Below are 12,063 nucleotides of genomic sequence, written 5' to 3'. Positions count from 1 at the left end.
ACAGGTATGGGCATTGGATGGGATCCATCCCAGGGGGATGAGGGAGCTGTGGATGAGCTCCCCAAGCTGCTCTCCATCATTTAACATCAGTCCTGGTTCAGCAGGGAGGTCGCATAGGATTGGAGGTTCCAGTGTGAGCCCATCCCCGAGAAGGGCTGGAAGGAGGATCTGGGGAACTCCAGGCCTGTCAGCCTGACTTGGGTGCCCGGCAAGGTTATGGAACAGATCACCTTGAATGCCATCACAGGGCACCCACAGGATGGCCGAGGGGTCAGGGCCAGCCAGAGTGGATTTAGGGGTGGCAGGTCCTGCCTGACCAACCTGACCTCCTTTTATGACCAGGTGACCCACCTGTGGATGCAGGAAAGGCTGTGGATGTGTCTATCTGGACTCCAGCGGAGTCTTTGACTCTGTCTCTGACAGCATTCCCTGGAAAAGCTGCAGCCCATGGCTTGGGCAGGTTCCCTCCTTGCTGGGAGATTTAAGAGCTGGCTGGAGGCTGGGCCCAGAGAGTGGTGGGGATGGTTTGCACCCAGCTGGTATTCAGGCACTGGTGGTGTCCCCCAGGGATCTGTGTTGGGCCCAGTCCTGTTTAATATCTTCACTGGTGATCTGGCTGAGGGGATCGTGTCCACCATTCACAAATTGTAGATGGCACCAAGCTGGGTGTCAGTGTTGATCTGCTGGAGGGCAGGACAAGAAGACACAGCCTTAAACTGCACCAAGGGAGGTTCAGGCTGGACAATAGGAAGAAGTTCTTCACAGAATGGATGAGTGGGCATTGGAAGGGGCTGGCCAGGGGGGGAGGTGGCAGAGTCACTGTCCCTCTCCAGTGGCACTTAGTGGCATGGTCTGGGTGACAAGGCAGTGTTAGGACATTGGTTGGACTTGATGATCCAAAAGTTTTTTCCAGCCTATTTGATTCTGTCACTCTGTGATGATTGGGACACTCTGGGGCCATTGTGACACTGCAGGGCCTTGTGGAACTAAGAGGACCATGGTGACACCATGCAGCCCCATAGAACCAGGGGTCCATTGTTGTGCTCTGGGGCCAAATGGACCCAGAGAGTGCACTGTGACACTGTGAGTCCTTGTGGGATCACAGAAGCCATTGTGACACTGCAGGGCCTCGAGTAACCAAGGGGTTTCACCATTTTGGCATTGCAAAACCAAGGGCACCATTGGGAGACTCCAGGGCCGAGAGGAGCCAAGGGGCCATTGTGACACTGTGGGGCCTCGTGGAACCAAGGGGACATTGTGACACTGTAGGATCCTGTGTAACCAAGGGGCCACTGTGACACGATGGGGACTCAAGGAATCTGGAATAATGTGACACTGTGTGGCCTTGTGGAAACAAGGAGTCCGTTGTGACGCTGAGGGGACTTCTGGAACCACAGAGACCATGGTAACAGTGTGGGACCTTATGTGACCATGGGGTCATTGTGACACCATGGGGCCCCATGGACCCAAGGGGCCACTGTGAAACTGTGGCACCAACGAGAACATTGTGACACTGTGAAGCCCCATTGTCACATTTTGGGGCCCCACAGAACCAAGGAGACCATTGTTGCTCTGCATGGCCTCATGGAACAAAGGAGACCAGTGTGACAGTGCAGGGCCTGGTGTAACAAGGAGGCCATTGTGACAATGAGAGGCCCCATGGAACCAAGGACATATTTGCAGATGACACCAAGCTGGATGTGAGTGTTGATTCTGTGAGAGCATAGGAGGGCTCTGCACAGGGCCCTGGACAGGCTGGATCCAGAACCCAAATCCACCAATGTGAGATTTAGCAAATCCAAGTACCGAGTTCTGCACTTTGGCCACAGCAACCCCTGCAGCACTACAGGCTGGGGACAGAGAGGCTGGACAGCAGCCAGGCAGAAAGGGACCTGCAGGGACTGATGGACAGCAGGCTGGGCATGAGCCAGCAGAGTGCCCAGGTGGGCAAGAAGGCCAATGGCTCCTGGCCTGGATCAGGAATGGTGTGGCCAGCAGGACCAGAGCTGATGTGCTCAGCACTGATCTGCCCCCAGCTCTGCACACAGACATTGCTGCTGCAGTTCCAGAATCGGGAACACAAGGGGATCACTGCAGAAAACTTTGCTGGGAGATCCTTTAGCTCCTTTAAAGACACCAAGAGCGCAGCCCCTCACTGACACAGTCTGTGGGCACAGGAAAGGTGCAGAGAACCAAAATGAGAAATGGCTCAAACAATGGTTTTACTTTGTGGACAATATAATAAAACTAAAACACAGGGGGAAAAAGAACAAATCGAAAAGAACTATCAAAGATTATTTATATTACAAATTATTTATATTACAAATTATTCATATTACTTGGCCTGTTCCTGCTGCAGCCCCAGCACTGCCACCCCCAGGACTGTGCCCGGCCCCGAAAGCACTCAGGCCCTACAGCAACACCAGGGCCACCAGGGCAGCGGGGCAGGGCAACGGCAGCAGCACTGGCAACACCAAGTGCTGCTGCTGCTGGGCACAGCTGCTGGGCCAGAACTGATCTGTCCCAGCTCTGAACACAGACATTGCTGCTGCAGCTCCAGAGAAGGCAACAAAAAGGCATCTCTGCAGAAAACTCTGCTGGGAGATCCTTTAGTTCATTTAAAGCCACGAAGAGTGCAGCTCCCCATTGAAATGGGCTGTGGTCACAGGGAAGGTGGAGAGAAACATAATGAGAAATGTCACAAGGAATTACATTTATTTTTAGATAATATGAAAAAAGTAAAACAAAGAAAAAGAACTTCCAAAATGAAAACAAACAGAAGTATCAAAGATTATTTTTATTACATTTATTTGTAGAAATTGGCAAGCATTTCAACGTTTCTGAAAGCATCCAGTCATCATTGTCTGCACTGCAGCCTTGAGCTCCTGGTTCCTCAGGCTGTAGATGAGGGGGTTCAGGGCTGGAGGCACCACCGAGTACAGAACTGACACTGATATATCAAGTGATGGGGAGGAAATGGAGGGGGGCTTCAGGTGAGCAAATGTGCCGGTGCTGATAAACAAGGACACCACAGCCAGGTGAGGGAGGCAGGTGGAAAAAGCTTTGTGCTGTCCCTGCTCAGAGGGGATCCTCAGCACAGCCCTGAAGATCTGAACATAGGAGAAAACAATGAACACAAAACAGCCAAATGATAAACAAAGGCTAACTACAATGAGCCCAAGTTCTCTGAGGTTTGATTGTGAGCAGGAGAGCTTGAGGATCTGGGGGATTTCACAGAAGAACTGGCCCAGGACATTGCCATGGCACAGGGGCAAGGAAAATGCATTGGCTGTGTGCATGAGAGCATTGAGAAAGGCACTGGCCCAGGCAGCTGCTGCCATGTGGGCACAAGCTCTGCTGCCCAGGAGGGTCCCGTAGTGCAGGGGTTTGCAGATGGACACGTAGCGGTCGTAGCACATGATGGTCAGGAGGGAAAGCTCTGCTGAGATGAAGAACAGAAAGAAAAAGAGCTGAGCAGCACATCCTGTGTAGGAGATGTTCCTGGTGTCCCAGAGGGAATTGTGCATGGCTTTGGGGACAGTGGTGCAGATGGATCCCAGGTCACTGAGGGCTAGGTTGAGCAGGAAGAAGAACATGGGCGTGTGCAGGTGGTGGCTGCAGGCTACGGCACTGATGATGAGGCCGTTGCCCAGGAGGGCAGCCAGGGAGATGCCCAGCAAGAGGCAGAAGTGCAGGAGCTGCAGCTGCCGCGTGTGTGCGAATGCCAGCAGGAGGAAGTGGCTGATGGAGCTGCTGTTGGACATTTGCTGTGCCTTGGCATTTGGATCTGTAAAAAAAGTGATCATGGAATAATTGGGTTTGGAGAGGACCTTAAATATCCCAGCACAGCTTCGGGGCATATTCCACACACTCCCTACCCAGGGCTCTGCTGGCTGGAGCTGTCCCTGCCAGCAGCTGCTTCCCTGTGCCCAGGGCTGGGCCCTGCCAGTGCTGCCAGAGCTCAGCCCAGTCCTGGGGACTCAGCTCTGCCCTGCAGACCCCTCCCAGCTCTGGCACTGCCCAGGGACAGCTCTGGACCTGCAGGCTTTGATGGCAACCTCAAAGCCACCCTGAGGAGGCTGGATAAACAAGACAAAATGCAGTTTCTAAGGGGCCCTGTGCTGTTTTCTGTCACTGCCTGGTTTAGCAACATCTGAGAAAATTTTTTTTTCTCATCCTGGACTGCAAGATGAATATCTGTGTGCAATTTCCCATCAAGACAACCCAGAGCAGTACTTTAAAAAAGCAGGATTTTCCCTTTTATGCAGTCCCTGCCTCGCTCCGCTCCCTGCATAATATACTTGGAAATGTTCTTCAGTTAAATGTCATGCTGGGAGCAGTCTTGAACCCTGCAGCATCCTCCCCACAAAAGGAGAACACTTCTAAGCCTTACCAGCTGTCTCCTCCCACCCAGATCTTGTCCCCCAGCACTGTGAGCAGCTGCCAGGGCTGGCTGAGAGCTGTCCCTGGCAGGCAGCAGAGTCCCTGCCCAAGCACAGCGCCCTGGGCTGCAGGACCCTGCTCTGCAGGACAGCCCTGGGCACCCCTGGCTGCTCTGCACAAGAGACAATCAGAGAATGTACTCACAGAGTCTGTAGGCATTGGGATGTTCCAGCTTGAGGAGACGGCTCCAGGAGCTGCAGCTGCATTGTCCTGCAGCCAGAGGTTCCTGTGCCAAGGGCTGGCAGTGATTCTGCCCCAGGCACTTCTCAGCACATTCCCAGCCCTGACTGATTGAAGCTCTCTGTGCCTCTCTGCTGTGCTTGGGGTGGCTGCAGGCAGTGCCCCAGCCCTGCTGGGCTGGCAGAAGAGCTGCTCATCAAGACAAATGTGCTTTTGAAGCTCTTCTTGGTTACCAGGAGCTCCCTCTGTGCCAGGAGCCCAGCCCAGCTCATCAGCACAGACACAGCATAAGGACTTTAATGAGCCTCTGGGGCTTTGTGCCCAGGTCCTGAACATCAGTCCCTGAGAGGGAGCTGAAGAAACCTCTGCAGAACTCCAAGTCAGAATCACACTCCAAACTTTCTTGGATTTTTAATGGGTCCCACTGAGATACAAGACTGAGCAAGTGTCCCCAGGCCCCAGGCAGATCAGAGAACTGGAGGCAGTGATGACAGGTGGGGACAAAGAGAAGCCAAGTCTTGGTGCCCTGGGGCAAAGCAGGGTCTGTGCCACCAAGGGCTGGGAGGACACACCTTGTCCTGAGGAACTGGGGCCTCCTGGCACAGCCCCATCCAGGCTGGGCACTGTCAGCCCCTTGTCCTGCCCTCAGCATCCTCCCCTAGCCCACATCCCAGTGGCCTCAAGGATCTGCTAGAAGGAGTCCCTGGGGAACCTTGCTCAGCAATGGCCCTGGGGCCTCCTTAATGCTCCCTGCAGGGACTGCAGGTTTTTCCCAGGACTTTGGGTTTTGCTTTTGCCTTGCAGTCTCTGAGAGGTTTATGCAATCCTGGCCTGCAATTATCTGCTGTAATTAGTCCCTGGAGAGGCTTTGTCAGTAACAACACTCATTGTGGCTCATTAATGCTTCAAGGTACTTCAGTTGTTTGAAGGTACTTGGTGTTTCCCTTTTGATACAGACTCTGTGAGAGGTTTGTTCACTCAAGGCCCCAGTTATCTGCTTTAACGAATCTCTTGAGAGCTTTGTACTGACACTCAGTGGGGCTCATTAATGCCTTGAGAAACTCAAGGTTTTTAAGATACTTTATGGATTTAAGAATACTTTTAGGTGCTTTTAAGAATTTTCCTTCCCACGCTGAGTCTCTGAGAGGTTTTTGTGCCATCCTGGTCTCCAATTCTCTCCTCCAAGGGGTCCATGAGGAGCTTGTGTTGGGTATCTTCCCCCTTTCTGTTTTACAACAAAGATGGAACTGAGAGAATTTTGTAAGACTTTCTAAAAGCATCCAAACAATCATGGGACAATTAACAATACAGCAACAATCAGTAAGAAAATTAATAGTCCTGTTTTAGCTAGACATCATCCAACTCTTTAGTCCCTTGGATTGGAAGAGTTTATTGACCCAGTCTTTGTTTTCTACTTAAAGCTTCTTGACCCCTTCCTTCAGTACCTGAATGCTCTTGTGGATTGACTTGCTGTGGATGGAGAAGTTCATGCAACACATGTCCTCAGAGTCTACACGGCCATGCCCCATGTGCCCATAGTAAAAACTCTATTGCTGTTCTGCAAGGTGGCATGTCTGATGGTCTCTATGTCTGAGAGCGGGCAACTCAATGTGAGGGAGGCAGCATTGTTTTGCTTACGTAACAGGCACCCAAGATGGTCTAATTGTCCTAAAGCTTTAGCTGCAGCCACCCAAGGTAGTCCATATTGAGGGTGCTACCATCCGATACCTGGATTAAAGCTTGCAAAGCCATCTCTTTGATATCATCCAATACTTCTCTGGGGATACCTGCTTCTTGATCATCTGGTAGGCTGTGTTGTCCTTCTCCAGCTAGATGGTTGATTGTCAATTCAGATCTTGCCTCATTATTAGCATTGTCTGCTATTATTGATTTAGTAAACACTTCCATCCCCTTTCCCACAGGGTGTATTCTATAGGTGACAGCAACATGGTCATAATACATTTTAGATCATAGGGGGTTAAGACATGTGCTGTAAACATGGCCCTAATTAGACCATTAAAACAAGCTAAGTCCTTCCTATGGTCTTTAGCTGCCCTACACAGATCCTTGATTTCCCCGTAAACCAATGGCTGATACCTGGGATTCTGCCCCCTTCTTTTATAACATACAGGGGCAATGAGGAATTTTGAGACTACATGCCAGTCTTCTTACTTTCCCAGGGATCTTCTGGGGTTGAGGGGCAAGGTGGCTCTGAGGAGTCCAAACTGTCTTCTGGGGAGGAAGAATGACTTGGAGGAGAAACATTTGGATTAGAAATAGTGTGACAGTTGGGCTTAGTACCTTGAATACAGGGTTATATTGTTGCCAGAGGGTGATGCAAAAGGCGTCAGGTGTTGGGGAGGAAGGGCCTTGACCTAGGATGGCAGACTTCCAGGCTGGCCTTCTGGAGGCAAGGCCCAGGGTAGTGGGGGAATGATTGACCGTGGAGGCATAACCTGTGGTTGCGGGGGTGGAGTCTGGAGGTTCATTCAGGGTGGAAGAGAAGGTTGTGGTAGCAGGAAGTGGAGCAGCCAAGATGGAGGGAAGACGGTCAGGGTGAGGGACATCTGGAAAATTTTTAATGATCCACTTCATGATTGATTTTAATTTGTTCTTTGAAGATATTTGGTCATGATCAGTGAGAATTAACTTAAAGCATCCATATACGCACCTTTCTACTTTGGACATCCGGCTGCCCATTTTTCTCTTTCTCCGCCTTAGGTGGAACAGCCACTGGAACACCCCAAATCAGTTATGGGATGTGGATGCGTATTGTAAAAACACAGTAGCAAAATGGGCATTAATTGTCCTGTATTTCCCCAAACCCACCTGCAATCCTACGCAGCTGAAACTGTCATTGTCCCTGTGGATCCTGGCTGAGGCACTCGAAACAATGATGAATCTGCTGGCCTGGCACAATCCAAAATCCCGGGGAGCACTGGCCTATCCATCAGCTAACCCCAGCTGACATGACTGAATATCAGGGTCCCTGTTTGTGCACCAAATGTCACAATGAGGGTGGCTCTGACAAACCTTTCTGGTTCCCCAACTTCAGGGCAAGGGTGGTGAAAATGAAAAGGAGCAGATGCTGGGGAAGATGAAACAGGAAAGCCTTATAAATATGATTGCCTGGCAAAAGATTTTGAGAATAGAGAAACTGTAAGTGAGATTGAAATGAAAGCAAGCTTTTAGATACCAAGCCTTAGTTACTGAACAACTGGAAAAAAATGGTATGGCCGGCTGAAGGTAATCTTCTTTTGATGAAACAAATCCCTCTGCTTGCAGACAGGTCCAAAGGTCAGAGCAGACCCTACTAGTTTGGCAGAAGGGGTCCAAAGAGTAGTTTTTAGGGTTTAAAATATAACACAGTATGGCAATGTAAAGTTTCTTATAGGTTGTATGTAAATGCCATAAGATTTGTATCTTGTACTAGAGTGGTTACTGAAAATTAGAATATGTGTCACAGAAGAAGATTTATTGTATTGTAATGGGAACTCCTCTTTTGGACATCCCTTTTGGGCGCCTCTTTTGAGCTCCTCTTTTGGGCCTGCTCCAAGCTGTGGCTGGCAGCTCCAAACAAGGCCCCTGTACCCACACCTGTTGGGATGTCTAGCTGGTCAGATTGACCCTGAGAAAAGTTCAAAAGTTTCTTTTCCCAGCCCAGCGCTTGAAGAAGGAGTCAGGGCTCTTCATTTCTCCATCTTAAGGTTGTTTATTTTATTTTATCTGTAAAAACTTTTCTCCTGCCCTGCTGAGGTCAGCTCAGCAAGACAGTCCGAGGCATTCTGCCTGCCCCTGGGGCAGTGTTATGTCTTTATACTAAAAACTACATGTACAATGTTTGCAATTACTTTCCAAAACCTATCACCTATGTTAGACAGTGAGCTTCTACTCTAAAGCAACCTCTAAGTGCCAACATCACAGCAGAAGATGGAGGCCAAGAAGAAGAAGGAGAAAGGCTGGATACACCCAGTTCCCTCCATCCTGCCTCCTGAACCCCCATACCAAAAATTCTAAAATCTACTTTTCTCCCCTGTGCTAACTTCACTGATATTCTACTTAACCTTTTGTGCCCTGCTGACCTTCATACAATGTTGGTAATTTGCTCCATGGGTCATAATCAAAACCACAGGCATTTTGGGCTCTGTGCCAGGGTCTCTGAGACCCCTGGCAGGGGTCTTGGTGCTCAGGACAGCCAGAGGGATGTCCTGGGTCCTGACACACACCCTTTGCAATAAACCACAAGTTCAAGACCTGGCTTCAGAGATCTATCATCTCCATCCATCCCAACCGTCCTACCCCTCGATGCTCCTACAAGCAGGATCAATGGAGTTACCAAAAAAAACTTTAGTAACAGGGTGAAAAACAATACACATGGAGAAGTCGAGCACAGCACCAGGGATGTGGGATCCAAAGATCTGAGATAAAGGCGAAGCAACAATGTATACACTTGGGGGTAGAACACTCTAGAACAAAAATCAAAGAGGGGAAACAAGTAACAAATAGGGGAGGAGAACTTGGACAACTTAGCATAACAACACTAAAGGCATATGAGGGAACTCTCAAGCTCACCCTAGGTTAAACAAATGATTCCCAGGGCTTCAAACTTGTGCCCAGGTCTTCTAGGGTAAAATCTGGCTGACTCTGAGTTACAGCCAGGCTAACTCCCACACCGCTGCTTTGCTCTGGCCCCTTGGGACCATGTGGCCCAACAGAGCCACAATGATGTCCTTGGTTCCACGAGGCTCTGCAGTGTCACAATGGTCCCTTGGATCCATGGTGCTCTGCAGTGCCACAATGGCTCCTTCATTTCACAAGGTTATGGCTCCTTCATTTCACAAGGCTAACAAATGTCACTTTGGTCTCCATGCAAAGGAAACCACAGAGTCCCCATGTTTCAGGAGCTGATGAACAGCAACCACCAGAGGCCAAGGCAAGCCTGACCTGTCTGTCCTGGCAGGTTTGCTTGGAGCAACCCTTGGAAATTTGAAATTATGGATGTGGAGTCCTAATTTAAAACATTTGTGGATGGAGAAGAGGGATGGAGTTTTTTCATAAAAAGAAAAGCACAGAGCTCTTTCCAATGTTTGGAAAACAGGTAAGTGGTGCCCCTCAGGAGTCAAGACCAGCCAGACTTGTCTGTCCTGGCAACTTTTGTCTGGCAGCAATCCTTGGATACACAGAAATTTGGAAGTGGAATCCAAATTTTGGCCATGCCTGGAAAAAATGGACAGCTCTTTTCCATAAAAAGAAGAGCCCAGAGCCCCAGTGTTTCAGGGGCAGATGGGAGAGGCCTTCCACATTCCAAGGTCAGCCAGACCTATCAGGTGACCCCTGAGAGACCAAGGCAGCCACACATATTTCATGTTCCCTTGCTTCCTCAGGGCCCTGCAGTGTCACAATGGCTCCTTGCTTCCATGAGGCCCTAAGGTGTCCTAATGGCCCCTTGGCTACACAAGTCCTTAAAGGATCTTAATGGTCTCCATGGTTCAACAAGCCCAAGGCCCCACAGTGCCATAATAGACTTTGGGAGTCCAATGGCCCCTTGGTTCCATTGGGGCCCAGTAGTGCAACAATGATTCCCTTGTTTCCACAACTTCCCATAGTGTCACAATGGCTCCTTCCCTCCTTGAGGTCCTGCAGGGTCACAATGGTCTCCATGATTCCATGGGGCCTTGCAATGCCACAATGCTCTGCATGGATCCACAGTGCCCTGCAGGATCACAACAGCCCTTTGGCTCCACGAGGCCCTGAAATGCAGCAATGGCCTCTTGGTTCCACAAAGCCCTGCTGCTTCACACTGGTCCCTTGGGACCATGGGGCCCAACAGAGCCACAAAGATATTCTTGGTTCCACAAGGCCCCACAGTGTCACAGTGCCCCCTTGGATCCGTGGTACCCTGCAGGGTCACAATGTTCCTCTTGGTTCCTTAAGGCCCAACAGTGTAACAGGTTCCAAAAGGGCTTGCAGTGTCACCATGGCCCATTGGATCCACAATGCTCCGCAGTGTCACAATGGTCTCCATAGGAAGGAAACAAGTGAGCCCCAGTGGTGCAGGGGCAGTCACCAGAGAGGCAGTCACCAGAGACCAGGTCTAGCCAGACTTGTGTCACCCTGATTTTTAAGATTTTCTAAGTCTTCTGATGTTGACATTCTTGTAGTGAACTTCCTCAACCACTTTCTGTAAATAACTCATTATTTTGCATTCCTTTATGGAGGAGGAGAGCATTGAAGGGCTGTTATTTTGATCAGTGTCATTGGAGAGGTGGCACTGTCACTTTCCAATCCGCTGTCACTTTTGTAAAACTATAAATGTTGGAGTCAGTAAATAAAATATCCCTTTTTCCTTCACCTTGAGAAAAGTGGTGTGTGCTTCTGTTCTTTTGTGTTCTACAGTGAGATCTGGTGACTGCCTAAGTGTACTGCAGCCCAGGCTCAGACAGAGTGCAGATAGTTGGTGAGGTTTTATTGTTCCCCCTCTTTGGTGCTTTGCCTGCTGTTCTTGGGCTAATGGCAACCGCTGTGGGTTTCAAGGAGGATTCCCTCATTTTGGATGTCTAGACAGGGGTCCTGGAGTGGAAACAAGTTTCTGTTTCCTGGGATGATTTTGAGAGATTGTTTCTGTGGGCCCGAGAGCGAGAGCTCTTTTTGGACCCTGCGAAGGTGTTCTCCAGGGAGGCGCGGTTTCTCATGGGGGTCCGCCTCATGCAGGCCCTCTTTGATGATTGCACTGTAGAAGTGGGATCGCTGCTGATGTAGTGGAAGAAGTGTGAGGAGCTTTGGCAGGGGTCTGCTTCTTGCACCTCTCAGATTTCCCAGGGATGCGCTCCTGTCTCGGACGTGGACGAGGGAGAGTTTGAGTTTCTGTGTGATGTGGAGCCCTCCCCCTGGACCTAGGATGGTGTTATGGGGAACAGGTCCAACTGGGGGATGGCTCTGTGGATTCGGCAGGTCATCCTTGCCTCGCCCTGCGTGGGCGGCAGGGCGGAGGGCGTGCTGTCCTCTCTTTGTGCCTTCCAGCCTTTGAGGATCAGCCTCTGCCTCGGATTGAGTCTGATTCGGTGACAACTCTTTGTCCAAACTGCGATGTTTCCACAACGTTCCCCCTGAGCACGGCAGGAGCAGGTCCAACCGCCTTCGAGTTGGGCTCATTGGTGGGGAGGGTGGCTTTACCCATCTCTGAGTCTGTGCAGTCTGCCAGGGATGCGCAGTCAGTGGAAGCCGTGGGGGTGTGGGGCCATGGACAGTGTTCTGTCTGGCCCCACTCTGGTAGGCAGGCAGCCCGCCCCACTCCACTCAGCCGGGGCAGTGCCCGCTGTGGAGTCTTGCGGCTCAGGATGGATGCTCATAGGGGCTGTGCCAGTCTCCCTTGTGCTGCTCTGCAGTGATGTGGCTCCGCGGGTCCCGCCTCTTATGGCATCCCCCTCCTCCCCCATGTTG

General features: G+C 50.6%; 1 protein-coding gene across 1 annotated transcript in view; it reads right to left on the bottom strand.

The window, feature by feature from the left end:
- Positions 1 to 3,608, bottom strand: part of LOC134433851 (olfactory receptor 14A16-like) — a gene marked incomplete at its 5' end in the record, with an annotated part of 39,304 nt that extends 35,696 nt beyond the window's left edge. The window contains one exon of the mRNA XM_063182553.1: positions 2,874 to 3,608. Within this exon, the coding sequence (XP_063038623.1) occupies positions 2,874 to 3,608 (735 nt within the window). The remainder of the gene's footprint in view (positions 1 to 2,873) is intronic.
- Positions 3,609 to 12,063: the final 8,455 nt, after the last annotated feature.

Source organism: Melospiza melodia, unplaced genomic scaffold, assembly GCF_035770615.1.
Source record: "Melospiza melodia melodia isolate bMelMel2 unplaced genomic scaffold, bMelMel2.pri scaffold_28, whole genome shotgun sequence".
NCBI classification, from domain to species: domain Eukaryota; kingdom Metazoa; phylum Chordata; class Aves; order Passeriformes; family Passerellidae; genus Melospiza; species Melospiza melodia.
The sequence above is the reverse complement of the archived record's forward strand: the minus strand, read 5'-3'. Positions and strand labels throughout refer to the sequence as shown.